The following is a 13,630-nucleotide window of genomic DNA, read 5'->3' on the forward strand; positions in this document are numbered from 1 at the left end:
GAAACGCGGCTTTTAGGAAAGGGTGTCGGTAGCATCCTCAGAGGAGTGGGAAGTCTTTCGGGGACGCTTACCAGGACTTGTGCAGGCTTTTTTCAAGCTGCGAGACAGTGGGAGACGAGCACATAGACCATGTATAGTGGTGCGACTCGAGGTAAAGGATCGTGGTATCGCTGATAGCTCACATGGGGTCCTGAAGGTTTGTAGGAGGAGGAGGAAGAGGATATGGGTCGTTAATATTCGGAGTATATTGGGAATAGCCTATTTGTTTGAGGTGGAGACTGGTGATTGGTTGGTAAATACTAAGATAGACTTGCGTATGTGGAATGAATTTAGTTGAATGCTTGTAAAGCCGTGAGGGCATTCGTGAGTGCTCTGGGAACGTTAGACCCAATTGGTGTAACGGCAGTTATGTATTTCGGTTAGGCAATAGATTGGTACGAGATGAAGAGATATTGTGTAGTGGGATTAGGATTTGTAATGGGGATTTCTGTTATGTTCTTTTAGTTTCTGTTACGCGGAAGTATTAGTCATTATTGGACTATGGTTGGATATATAAGGGGGCGTTGCTTTGTGCTTTTGTTTGTTTTCTCTCTTTCCTTCTTCTTTTACGCAACCTCTGTATTTATTCCACGAATATTACTTTTGTCCTACGCTACGTCATAGGGCTCATCTTGGATCTCGGATCAGGATTGAACCACCTCATAGTTCATAGTTACGAATATCTTCTACCACGTTCTTGCCTCGGTTGTATTCCTTGGCACTATAGTCTCTCGTCCATAGGCCCACGTTATACGTAGGTTGCGTCCTCTATCGCCAACCAATACAACACCACAGTCTACAATGTCGGAACATGCCCCTATTGACTATCAACGACTCAGCAATAACCTCCGAACCTTTTTTCAAGAGCACCCACAGGTCGATAATATTGTTGGAGCCGAAACCTATGCGCTTCTCCAACAGTGTCAACATGGTCTTGCTCAAAATGCAACGGATCTACAAGAAGTAGACGCGGAGGCTCAGAGGACAAGAGAAATGTTTGAGCGAGATCTTGCTGCTGCCCGAGCTCAACAGGCTCCTGTTGCGGCTGTTGCCCCTATGCAAGCACCCATCGAAGACAATGTTCCACCTGCACCCCCAGTACCACCCGCTACAGATACTACTCACCGGTCAGAGAAGCTCCCAGATCCTGAGGTGTTTAAGGGGGATCGTGATCGAGAAAGGTTACACCTATTCAAGCAACAAATGAAGATTAAGCTACTGGGAAATGCCGATCGCTATCCTACCCTACAGTCCAAACTATCCTATGCATTTAGTAGATTGGAAGGCGTTGCCGCCAATCAGTTTTTACAATATGTCGGCGAAGAAGGCATTGCTTTGCCCTCTATGATACGGTTTTATGAGGTTTTGGACACTGCTTTTGGGGACCCCGATCGAATGCGTACGGCTAGAAGGAACCTCAGGAATATCCGTCAACGAACTCGAACCTTCGCCGACTATTTTGCTGAGTTTCAACGGTATGCTGCTGAGTCGGGTATGGACGAAGCCTCTCGGATTGAGGCTTTGATGGAAGGTATTAATGCGGAACTCGATGAATCAATGATACACCATGATACTCCTGCGACGGTAGATGCCTGTGCGACACTTTTGCAACGGTTGGATAATCGTCGTCGAGCGGCAGAAGCGAAACGAGGATATAAAAAACCTTGGAATGCTACTACTACTCCGGCCCCTCGTCCCCCACCAGTGAATCCTGTTTCGGCTCCTCGCGTTGTCGCCCCAGTCGCCAATGCACCTGCTACTGAAAGTCATCCCTCCTCCCGCCCAGGAGGTGATGTACCAATGGATCTATCTGGAGGACGTCGTCGCCCTTCCCCTGCCGAAAGAAATGCCCGCTTAGCTGAGGGCCGATGTTTCTATTGCGGAGGTGTTGGACAAATGGTCAGGGATTGTCCCCAAGCGAGGGCAACTGGAAATCAACCCAGAAGGCCTGTAATGAGAGGAGCAGCATTGACGGTGGAGGAAAATGATATAAGCGATAATGAATCGGCAAAAGATTTGTCCCTGCACTAAGTGGCTTAGCTCAGGGACCGTTTAAGGATTTTTCTAGGATGCGTATTTCTGGTTTTTCGGTATCAGAGGAGGAAATGGATGGAAATCAACTTGTAGTAACTTGTTCGATTTCACAATACAAAAACTCTTTCATTCCCACCTACGCTCTTATTGATACCGGAGCATCAGGATACGCTTTTATTGATGAATCTTTTGCACGCCACAATAATCTTGCAATGACCCCTCTTAAGATACCTCGCCATGTAGACGTTATAGATGGAAGGCCTATCAAATCAGGAAAAATTACCCATATTGTCGATGTCTCGCTGGACATTCATGGTCATCGAGAGATTGCGCCATATTTTGTGACAAAGTTAGGACATTACCCGATTGTGATGGGAATACCTTGGATGCGACGTCATGATGTTACGATTCGACCAAAAGAAAATCTACTTATTTTCGACTCTCGGAACTGTTGTCAACACTGTTCAATTAGTGGAACTGCAGTTATTGTTCATGGTATCTCAATTCCCTTACCGGAACACCATACAGTCATCGTTTCAGCAACTGAAAAATCTACAGTCGACATTGAACAACTAGTACCAAAGGAATTTCACCATCGCCTCCATATGTTTGAAGAATACGATGCTTCAATTCTTCCACCACATCGACCATCCCATGATATTGAAATAGTACTGGAAGAAGGTAAACGACCACCGTATGGACCTATATATGGATTATCTCAAATCGAACTGAAGGCACTACGAGAATATCTTGACGAAAATTTACCCAAAGGATTTATTCGGGCTAGTGAGTCACCAGCGGGGGCACCTATATTGTTTGTGAAGAAAAACGATGGAACCCTTCGACTTTGTGTTGACTATCGAGGTCTAAATGCAATTACAATCAAAAATCGATATCCGTTACCATTGTTAAAGGAAACCTTAGCCAAGTTGTCAAGAGCACAATATTATACCAAATTGGATTTACGTTGGGGATATAATCAGATTAGGATAGCGGAGGGGGATGAATGGAAGACGGCATTCCGAACTCGATATGGACATTTCGAATATACAGTAATGCCGTTTGGATTAGCTAATGCCCCTGCTACATTTCAACATTGGATCAACGATATCTTACGTCCCTACCTCGATCAATTCGTAACGGCATACTTAGACGATATCCTTATCTACTCCGAAACTCTGTCAGAACATAAAGAACACATCCGAAAAGTTCTAAGGGTACTTGATAAGAATCATGTTCACCTTAAACCTGAAAAATGTGAATTTATGGTTCAGGAAACGAAATATCTTGGTTTAATCCTTACCCCGAATGGGAATAGAATGGACCCAAAGAAAGTCATCGATGTTTTGGAATGGTCCACACCAATGAACCTTCATGATGTTCAAGTATTTCTAGGATTTGCAAATTTTTATCGACGGTTTATTTTAGGATATTCGAAAATTGTTGCCCCACTTACAGCCTTGACAAAGAAAAACGTTAAATTCGAATGGACGGATGACAGAGAGGAAGCATTTCAAACTTTGAAAAAGATGTTTACAACGGCACCAACACTAGTTCATTTTGATCCGGATCGGAGGATTGTGATAGAAACCGATGCATCTGATTATGTTTCAGCAGGAATCCTATCTCAACGTGATGATGAAGGAATCCTACATCCAGTCGCTTTCTTCTCCAAAAAACATTCTCCTGCAGAATGCAACTATGAAATCTACGACAAAGAACTTTTAGCAATCATACGATGTTTTGAAGAATGGCGACATCACCTAGAGGGAGCTCAATTCCCAATTGAAGTTTTTAGCGACCATCGAAATCTGGAATATTTTATGACAACAAAGTTATTAAATCGTCGACAAGCCCGTTGGTCCGAATTTCTTTCACGCTTCGATTTCGTTATACAATTTCGGCCAGGAAAACAGGGAGCGAAACCAGATGCATTGACTAGAAGGTCAGGTGACCTACCTAAAGAGGGGGATGAACGGTTGACGCATCAGAGTCAAGTGATTTTGAAGCGAAAAAATTTGAGTACAAAGCTAAGTTTGTTCGCGGGTTCTTTGTCAAATGAATCCGCTGAAGGAGCGTCCACTGTAGAGGAGTTATTTTCAAAAGCTTACCAAGTTGATAGTTTTCCAAACAAGACCCTCACCATGCTTCGGAATGGCGTTCGCCACTCGAATAAAATTTCGCTTGCCGAATGTACGGAAGACAACAACGGTCGGTTACTTTATCGAGGCGCACTATATGTACCAGAGGACAATGATCTTCGGCTAAGGCTCCTAAACGAACACCATGATAAACTATCGGCAGGCCATCCAGGTAGAGCGAAGACCTTAGAACTCTTAAGTCGAGAATATTATTGGCCACAGATGCGAAGATACGTCGATCAATATGTTAGGAATTGCAATGTGTGCATCCGTAGCAAGGCGCCTCGAAATGCACCTTATGGAGTACTTCGTCCGATGCCAATACCTGATGGACCGTGGATGGATGTGTCAATGGATTTTGTTACCGATCTTCCTGAGAGTGAAGGATATGATGCAATCTTGGTCGTAGTGGATAGGTTAACCAAAATGCGACATTTGATACCAACGACCAAAGAAGTGGATTCGAGGAAAGTGGCGAGACTATATATCGATAATGTTTGGAAGCTACATGGACTACCAGATACTATTGTATCTGATCGAGGAACACAGTTCGTTGCCGAGTTCTGGAAGTCGCTTTGTAATCGTCTAGAAATATCACCAAAATTCTCTACCGCATTCCATCCCCAAACAGACGGACAAACGGAAAGGATCAATGCCGTGATGGAACAGTACCTCCGAAGCTATGTTTCCTACCAACAAGATGATTGGGCTCGAATGTTACCAATAGCTGAATTTGCGACAAACAATCATGCCTCCGAAACAACAAAGGTCTCCCCGTTTTATGCCAACTCGGGAAGAAATCCAAGAATGACCTTTGGCCTTTTAGAACATGGTAGAACTACTGCGGAAGACCAAGCTAATAGTATTGCACGAGAGATGAAGAAGATAGTGGGATTCCTAAAGGACGAGATGTTCCGAGCCCAAAGAATACAAGAAGAATCCGCCAATGCGAATCGAACTCCAGCCCCTCGCTACAATTTGGGAGATAAAGTTTTTCTATCGACACGCCATATTCTAACGAAGCGGCCTTCCAAGAAATTCGATTGGAAGCGTATTGGACCCTATAGTATTAAACGGATTGTCAATCCCTATGCTTACGAATTGGAACTTCCCCGGTCAATGAAAATACATCCAGTATTTCATATCTCATTATTGTCTCCTGAAGCAGGTAATCCTTTACCTGGACAACAACAGTTGCCACCACCTCCAGTTGAGATCGAAGGAGAGGAAGAATGGGAAGTCGAAGATATTTTGGATTCGAGAAAACGAAGAGGAAGAGTCGAGTACTTGGTACGATATAGAGGGTATGATGAAGCCTCCTGGCAACCACTATCGGACCTTGAGCATTCACCCGATATCGTCAAACGATTCCACGAGCGTTATTCAGAGAAGCCTAAGCCTACCAGGAGGTAGGCCTTAGAGGGGGGCGTGGTCTGTAACGGCAGTTATGTATTTCGGTTAGGCAATAGATTGGTACGAGATGAAGAGATATTGTGTAGTGGGATTAGGATTTGTAATGGGGATTTCTGTTATGTTCTTTTAGTTTCTGTTACGCGGAAGTATTAGTCATTATTGGACTATGGTTGGATATATAAGGGGGCGTTGCTTTGTGCTTTTGTTTGTTTTCTCTCTTTCCTTCTTCTTTTACGCAACCTCTGTATTTATTCCACGAATATTACTTTTGTCCTACGCTACGTCATAGGGCTCATCTTGGATCTCGGATCAGGATTGAACCACCTCATAGTTCATAGTTATGAATATCTTCTACCACGTTCTTGCCTCGGTTGTATTCCTTGGCACTATAGTCTCTCGTCCATAGGCCCACGTTATAATTGGACTCTCTGATTCAAAATTCGTGCCATCCTGCTATGAATGCGGATTGGTAGAAGGAGGTAAAGTTTCGGCCGCTCAGTATCTGAGTCTGGCTATCCAGCAAGCTCGCTCCAAGAGGGCAATGCCAGTCCATGTTTGCTGCTTATGCGTGGACATTGAGCTTTTCAGACGAGCCGTACCATGGCTTCGATTTCAAGGCTAATTATGCCTTCCACGAATCGACAGAAACATACACCTCTGTCAAAGGTTGGCTAGTCGTCACCAGTATACAGGACAGTGCTCGTATCAGTATCACGCGACTGACCGTACAGTGGCATTGGGGATACCCATGTTAGATATCATTTGAGGGACTGGTGCCTTCCTATACTTTGATGACGGTGTATCAATCCAAAGGGGGCAAAGTGATTTTTGCCTCACCTTGAATGGGTATGACGAATGCCTCAGCTCTGTGAGCTTTGATGAGTGCTGTTGTAGCACTCCCGGAAGCACTCGCGGGAGCATTCGCGTGAGCATTTGCGCTGCCGTGAGAAAATTCACCGTGCCATGAGAGCATTCGTCATGCCGTGAGAGCATTCAAGAAAACTGTGAGAGCATTGGGAAGTGCTCGCGTGGTACTACTGACGTAATCAAAAAGAAGTAAAAGTTCCATAGATGCTGTGGTCAGGGTCACTCCATCCTAACATCTCCGGAGCGGGAGATAATCTCATGGCGGCCCAAGCAAGCAGAGCATTGGTGAGTGCCTTCCGAACGTGAGCCATATCTCCTGGCGGTGCTGGAAGGTTAGGTGCTCCTGGGGCGAAGCCGCACGTGAGTGGTGTAGACTGGTGGTGCCAGATGCGGTAGGCGCTCGGGGTGCGGAACGCCCACCAGGACGAAGGGGCTGCGCCCTGGGTAATATGCGAGCTTGCTGATGACCGCTCACGCGACCACCTCCCAACCCTATACAAGACCTGCGCGACCACAACTCCATCTCCATCACCTTTCCACCACCCTATCCACAGCTGACCTAATCCACCTGATCCAGCCATCGAACTCAACAGTCCACACCTGAAACATATTTGGGGTAATAATAGTTCAATATAATTCTATGTATAGTTCTTATTCAGAAATTATGGGACAACGCGTCCGCTCCTCATCAACCGTAGCGTCCGTGATTCATCAACCATGGTACCTCCCCACAATCCTTCCTCCAAACAGCTCAATGCAAGTAGGCGAGAACTGTCAGAGGCTACCCGTTGGATGATCATTGGTGCCAGACAATGTGGTGTCACAGTCCGACATATTTCCGAAGTTTTTGGTGTTCCAAAAAGCACTGTTCACAACACCTGGACTAGGTTCAACTCCATCGGCAGTGTCCAACCCCAACGTGTAGGGAGGCCCAGGAAGACTACTGAGCGTGATGATAGATGTCTTTATCTATCTACCCAGTGGGATCCAAGTCTCTCCTATAAGGAGCTTCGTCAACAATTTGGCCTAAATATCTCGGTTAGCACCATCAAGCGGAGACTCAACAAATTCGGAATTCACAAGTATATTAAAGCCAAAAGACCCCTCTTAACACCATTTCAGGCTCGGGTACGACTGCTATGGTGTATTCACCATCGAGATTGGACGGTCGCGCATTGGCGACGCGTAATTTGGAGCGACGAATGCAGTGTTGAGAGACAGTCAAATCCGTTAGTTGAGTGGGTGTTGCGAAGTGCAAAGGAAAGATGGCTACGGGAATGTGTCAAGGGGGTGGCAAAGTCTGGAACAGTGAAAAAGATGATATGGGGGTGTTTTGCAGGTGGTCTCAAAGGCACGTGTGGAGGTATGAGGGTGGACATGGGGGAGAGTATGACGGCAGAAGTCTATATCAGAACATTGGACTTCTACCTATTGGATTTTGTACAGGAACTACGGGAAAGAGGCATAGATCCAATCTTTATGCAAGATAATGCTAGAGTTCATACGGCCAGAATTACTAAGGACTGGTTGTTGGAGAAAAATGTTGAAATTCTAGAAGGCTGGCCCCCATACTCACCATATCTCAACCCTATCGAGTATGTATGGGTACAGCTAAAGACACTCTATCACAAACACTACCAACACCTAGCAGATGATACCCGAGGCCCAGAGGTTCTAAGACCTCTAATGGAAGATGCTTTAATTCACTGTTGGGAGTTAATACCTGAGAGATTGTTTGAGGCCTTGGTAGAAGGGATGCCAAGAAGGATTGAAGCTGTAATCCGGGCAAGAGGGTGGTATACAAAGTACTAGACATAACAGATTTCATTATTATATACTAGACAATGTAATTACAAAAGGCCGCTTCTTAATAGCTTCATTTGATGGAGTTCTATGTGGGTTCCTGGTACTGTAGTCCTGGTTCGGGGCCATTGCCATGAGGCTTGTCCCGTGATTTTTGAGCTCGAGCTGTACATATATATGTCTTTCTTGTACCCGCGCGTACCTACCTGCCTGTGCCTACCTGCCTGCACATACCTTCTACCTCCCGAGGTCGTCGAATTAGGCCTGCTCTGGTGCAGGCGTCGATTGGGTTCTCACTTAGGTGCTCGATTTGGTGCTCGATTTGGTGCTCGATAAAGTGCTAGATTTAGTGCTAGATTTGGTGCTCGAGAAGGTGCTTGATTTGGTGCTAGATTTAGTGCTCGAGAAGGTACTCGAGAAGGTGCTCGATTTAGTGCTAGATTTAGTGCTCGAGCAGGTGCTCGAGAAAGTACTCGAAAAGGTGCTTGATTTGGTGCCTAAAATCTGACGATTTGGTGCTCGATTTGGTGCCTAAAATCTGAGGATCTGGTGCTAGATTTGGTGTTAGATTTGGTGCTCGATTAGGAGTCTATTTAGACGTTAGCATAGGTCAGAATATGGAGGCAGGGAGGTGGAGGCGGAGGTGAAGGTGGATCCTAATACGGTGTCAAGACTGCCAGTGTCACGTGCTAGTCCTGAATAAGCCTAGTGCATATGTAGTGTACCGATATATTACATTTTTATCACTATATCACATTTCCTAACAGGCCGGAGGCCGGAAATAACTTGTATATACTACTCTTCCCACTAGCTTCCTCTTCATTTTATTTTTGAATTAATATATCGAATTAACCTTAAGCCTTCTTATCATTTTCTATTTTCAGTCCTACAGTATTTACGTGTCTGGATTCAAATCATTTGGGGGCGGGGGCTGTCTTCCGTCTCTGTCAATTTCTCCAATTCCTTTATATGAACCTAGCCCCCACATCATGATTAACGACCAATCTATATGTCGATTCCTACTCTACTTCACTTTACGTCTACATAGTACGAAGCTATGTATAGTTAATTTAATTCTTGGTCAAAGGTCATCGTCTTGGCATTTCCCCACAACGCAATGACCCCGATAGATTCTCAGTGTTGCATGGACACATATATATGCTTAGAAATACCCCAATTTAGAAATTTCTGGCCCAGGCAATAGTTACGAAAGTAGTTGGATGGCTCAGTATGGCCATGATTCGTGATTTTGGTTGAAATTTGCCAAAACCCTATACAAGTTCGAGGTCTTGGCAAGGATTTCAGGATCGATTGCTCCCTCAAAAACATGAAAAATTGATATTTTTGTAATCTGAAGTTATAGAATAGTTCTTTATATTCAAGAAATACCTTATGCTACTTGTAGGTAGGCCTTATCAATTGCAAGTGTAATCAAAGCCTCGGCAACCACCACACAATACCCTCGCAATACCATAAATCTTAACAAAGACCTGAGTTTTGTGGCCAAAACTACGAATTAAAAATAAAAAAAAAAAAGGACAGTTTTGGGCTGTTCTTTCTCTAATTTTCTGCCATGTTTTCGCCTCACTTTTGGTGGCTGTACGCAAGGCCGAGGAAAGTGGCTGCCGCTGGCCACAGAAACCGCCCAATGCACCCCAAAACACAAGTTAAAAATCACAGATTTTTCCAAATGACTTTGACAGATATAACTTATTAGATTTACAACTGTCCCTGTTTTTTTAAATTTTTATTGAAAGTGAAGTCGTGAGATCTTTAGCGCACGCGCTGGTTGCCATGGCATCCTACATATATGTAGCTAGAAGAAAAACAGATTCTTTTTTTTTTTTTGTTTAATTCATTAATTGCATGCAGACCTTAGTCTATGACAATATTAAACAGATTCTTAGTTAGAGCGAGAATAATTATTATTGCAGGTACAAACAGGGGTGGTTTACGCGGCTGACTCGGCCAATAGGACTCTTCCAATAATTATACCTGACGCTGTACTACATGTATCACTAGCTTGGCACTCAACGGGTTGCTGTCAAGGTCAAGCGCTGAGCTGCACATCTATGTACATGCACATCACCGCGTAGGAGACACCTACACAAACAACGACGCCCGGACGTACGTGCGTCGACAGCTAATTAATCCTCATACTCGAGACGTAACTTGCCAAAATCAACCTAACCTCCGGTGTATATTGTTCCCCCTCAGCTGAAATCCGTACCACAAATCAAATGTCTGTAAGTTTCTTCCCCGAATTCCCAGATCCAGTATTCCACACCTAGCGGGGGAAAAACTGATTCCCTGCGTGAATAATTCAACTGACAGATCTAGAGCCATTAGGAAACAGAACGACACAAGCTACCCTCATGAGAGCCTACACTGTGCCCACGCCGACCCCAGTACCTGCAGATACCACTCACTGAAGTCTACAAAATTAAAAGGAATTGGATACTCCATTCTTGTCTTCCTCCGAAGACCCTTCAAGCTCTCCAAGCCCACAGCGCTGGCTCAGGAGGAACTGCTGCCGTCCTATCGAGATCCCACTGGAAGGGTCACCACCTGTAACCATGCATTCATGATGGCCCACAACCTGCGAGGGGAAGGTGAACTTTGTGATCTTTGCCGGCGGAGTGTTCCCTGGATCTGGACGTGCTCCTATTGTACGCGGTTTCTGTGTAATCCCTGCAAGAGGGTCCGCGTTGATATTATCGATGACGATTGAGATAATGCTACATTTCGAGCGAAAACGGATGACCCCACGATTTCTGCTGTGCTTTTCTACCTCTACGCACTCTATCGCTCTAGTTTCCTAGTCCTCATGTTTGTGTCCTGCTGTCACTCAGCTTCGGCTTTTTCCTTTATTAGTTCTCTTCTAGAGCGTTTTGTGCAGCCAGATAATATTATGTTGCTACACCTCGGCATCTCAAAGTTTATGAATACTAGCATTGCACCGAATATCACAGTATACTCGAGAAGGCGGGGTAAATGTGTACGGTGGTGGCGGCGACGATGGCGGCCTATTGTGCTCCATGGGCCGAGCTTTTGGCTAATTGAAAGCAAAACCTATCTCTCTGCGAGTCAAGCCTTTTACTCTAATTTACGGGGTTACTCGCAAGCCGGGAGTGATATCTTACATACTATATCATAGACGACTCATAGGCCTGGCCATCAATAATGAGAATGACAATGAAAACAGCAGCAGCAGCTTGTCATAAGTTTGAGCTCCTGCTTCGGTTTTTTTTGTGTTTTGTGTACATGAATGATTGGCGAGTAAAGACATAATATGGTTGATGAGTACATGTAGTCAACATCTAATCTCTACGTGTCAACCCTCACACCGCCTTATCCTCGAGCGTCGCCCACCAATGTACCTACAGAACCCATACGAACCGCCCCGACTTGTTCCAGCTTATCGACGCACTCAGTGAAATACATTACGTTAGTAGCACTCATTCGCTAACCCGATCGCCTCTTAAGCGATGACTTGGGTTTATATGCTTTGGTTGGACCTAAGTATTCTTTTTTTCTCTTTTATAAATTTCATTCCCCACGCATCCCATGTTTACGTTCCCTTTATCATTACACCGCCCACAGCAAGCTAGCTCAAGCTCTTCTACCAGCACTACTCCGCCTAAATCCGTCGAGCTAGCTTCCGCCATTTTGAACCAACCAACCGCTCAGCAGGTAGCTCCCGATCGAGGATATCCAAGTTGACGCAGTTATTGGCCTAAGTAAAAACCGCAGATACGCCTGGGCTCATTTTCGCTGCTGACATGGAAGTCCATAGCCTTTCGGAAACGACGCATCATTCCTTCTCTTTATACCTATAATGACCAGAATAGCGGCTCTGGGATTAGCCCTGCTTTTCATCCCCTTAGCCGACGCCAGCACGACCGCCGCGAACATAACAGAGTCAAAAGTTTCCTGGACACCCGAACCGAAAGAACGAGGGACATTGGGAATTCTTTCCACCTGTCTCTTTACCCTCATTATCTGCATCTGGACGGTCGTTCACGATGTTGTTATTGTCAACGGCACACCATTCTCACGACTTTTGTCTAAGGTTCAATGGATGCTATGCGCCTTTTTGGCTCCGGAATCAGTCATCTTGGCCGCGCACGAGCAGTGGAGGCAAGCAAAGATTCTTCATGCGGATTTCTACGAGAAACGTCCACTTGATGGAGGTAGTCCCCGAGACTCATTAGGTATTGAAGGTGCCTTTTTTGTGATAATGGGTGGCTTCTCGGGGAGGGGAGATGGATACTCTTGGCGACCGACAAGCCCCTAGCATGCGGTTCTGGTTGCGCAAAAGTGAATTCCTAAAGCTAATACCGCGAGAAGGCCCGGTGCCCAAAGCGGTTAACAGAAGACTCATAGCCGATCGCGATAAAGCGGATGGAATCGGGAAGGCGCTTGCTCTCCTTCAAACCTTTTCGATGGTGATCCAATGCCTCTTGCGCAAGATTCAAGGCCTGACGGTCACCTTGCTCGAGTTCCACGTTGTCCTCCAAGTGTTGTGTGCGGCCCTGATATACTTCTTTTGGTGGTTCAAGCCTCAAGGAGTTAATGAACCGATCCCGATTATAGATTCACCTAGCACCACGGAGAGGGAGGACCGTCGGGGAGAGGCCGAAGAGATCCCGATTTCCCTCAGTCCCATAGATATGAAGGTCCCTGGCGAGGTTGTGGTAGATATCCCAACATCTAGCGCCACGGATGAGGCCGAGGGAGCTACTACACTGGCACCGCCTGGGCTGTTTAGCCGGTCCACTCTGGACGAAATCCGGAAGCGTTTGAAAGACTGGATATCTGATGGCAAGAATAATTGGCGTTTCGACCTGGAAATTTTAGACGATCCCCACACAATAGATTTCGCCACTTACTCTATATACGGTGCGTTACATAGCATTGCGTGGTACAGCAGTTTCCCGACACCGATCGAGCAGCTCTTATGGCGGATATCCTGTGTTTCCCTTGTCGTCACCCCACTCTTATTCGCAGCTCAGACCAAACTAGTGATCAAGTTTGACTTAATCAGCCCTTTTATGTTTTCACTGGCTGTAATCCTCCTTGTCTATTTAATTATCTGTAGAGCATACTTGACTATTGAATGTTTCATCAGTCTCAGGCTCCTCCCAGTCAACGCATATGACACAGTTGTCTTTGAGAGGATCTGGCCTAGTCTATAGGGGTTTAGGGATTCCATTGTTGGATAAAGGGAAGATGTTTTGGAATCGTTACGTTTGTCCCAGCGGTCGGATAGATCTGTTTGCGCACCTCGAATATGCTTATCATTTTCCTCTTTAGTTCTTTATGTTTTTGCT

The 13,630-nt window shown here is 45.4% G+C and overlaps 5 protein-coding genes across 5 annotated transcripts; 4 read left to right on the plus strand and 1 right to left on the minus strand.

Moving 5' to 3' along the window:
- Positions 1-840: 840 nt before the first annotated feature.
- Positions 841-2,070, plus strand: H6S33_001915 (uncharacterized protein; the record flags this gene model as incomplete). The annotated part of the gene is made up of 1 exon (XM_044833375.1): positions 841-2,070. The coding sequence occupies one exon, from the start codon at positions 841-843 to the stop codon at positions 2,068-2,070; it is 1,230 nt and encodes a 409-aa protein (XP_044693058.1).
- Positions 2,071-2,144: 74 nt separating this feature from the next.
- H6S33_001916 (uncharacterized protein) lies at positions 2,145-5,627 on the plus strand (the record flags this gene model as incomplete). Its single annotated transcript, XM_044833386.1, has 1 exon — positions 2,145-5,627. One exon carries the CDS (start codon positions 2,145-2,147, stop codon positions 5,625-5,627), a length of 3,483 nt encoding a protein of 1,160 aa, XP_044693059.1.
- A 1,046-nt stretch (positions 5,628-6,673) lies between these two features.
- On the minus strand, positions 6,674-7,075 carry H6S33_001917 (uncharacterized protein; the record flags this gene model as incomplete). Its single annotated transcript, XM_044833397.1, has 1 exon — positions 6,674-7,075. One exon carries the CDS (start codon positions 7,073-7,075, stop codon positions 6,674-6,676), a length of 402 nt encoding a protein of 133 aa, XP_044693060.1.
- Positions 7,076-7,211: 136 nt separating this feature from the next.
- H6S33_001918 (uncharacterized protein) lies at positions 7,212-8,306 on the plus strand (the record flags this gene model as incomplete). The annotated part of the gene is made up of 1 exon (XM_044833408.1): positions 7,212-8,306. One exon carries the CDS (start codon positions 7,212-7,214, stop codon positions 8,304-8,306), a length of 1,095 nt encoding a protein of 364 aa, XP_044693061.1.
- A 3,829-nt stretch (positions 8,307-12,135) lies between these two features.
- H6S33_001919 (uncharacterized protein) lies at positions 12,136-13,495 on the plus strand (the record flags this gene model as incomplete). Its single annotated transcript, XM_044833419.1, has 2 exons — positions 12,136-12,511; positions 12,648-13,495. 2 exons carry the CDS (start codon positions 12,136-12,138, stop codon positions 13,493-13,495), a joined length of 1,224 nt encoding a protein of 407 aa, XP_044693062.1.
- Positions 13,496-13,630: the final 135 nt, after the last annotated feature.

Source organism: Morchella sextelata (genome assembly GCF_020137385.1).
Source record: "Morchella sextelata strain SCLS chromosome Unknown scls_12, whole genome shotgun sequence".
In the NCBI taxonomy this organism is placed as follows: domain Eukaryota; kingdom Fungi; phylum Ascomycota; class Pezizomycetes; order Pezizales; family Morchellaceae; genus Morchella; species Morchella sextelata.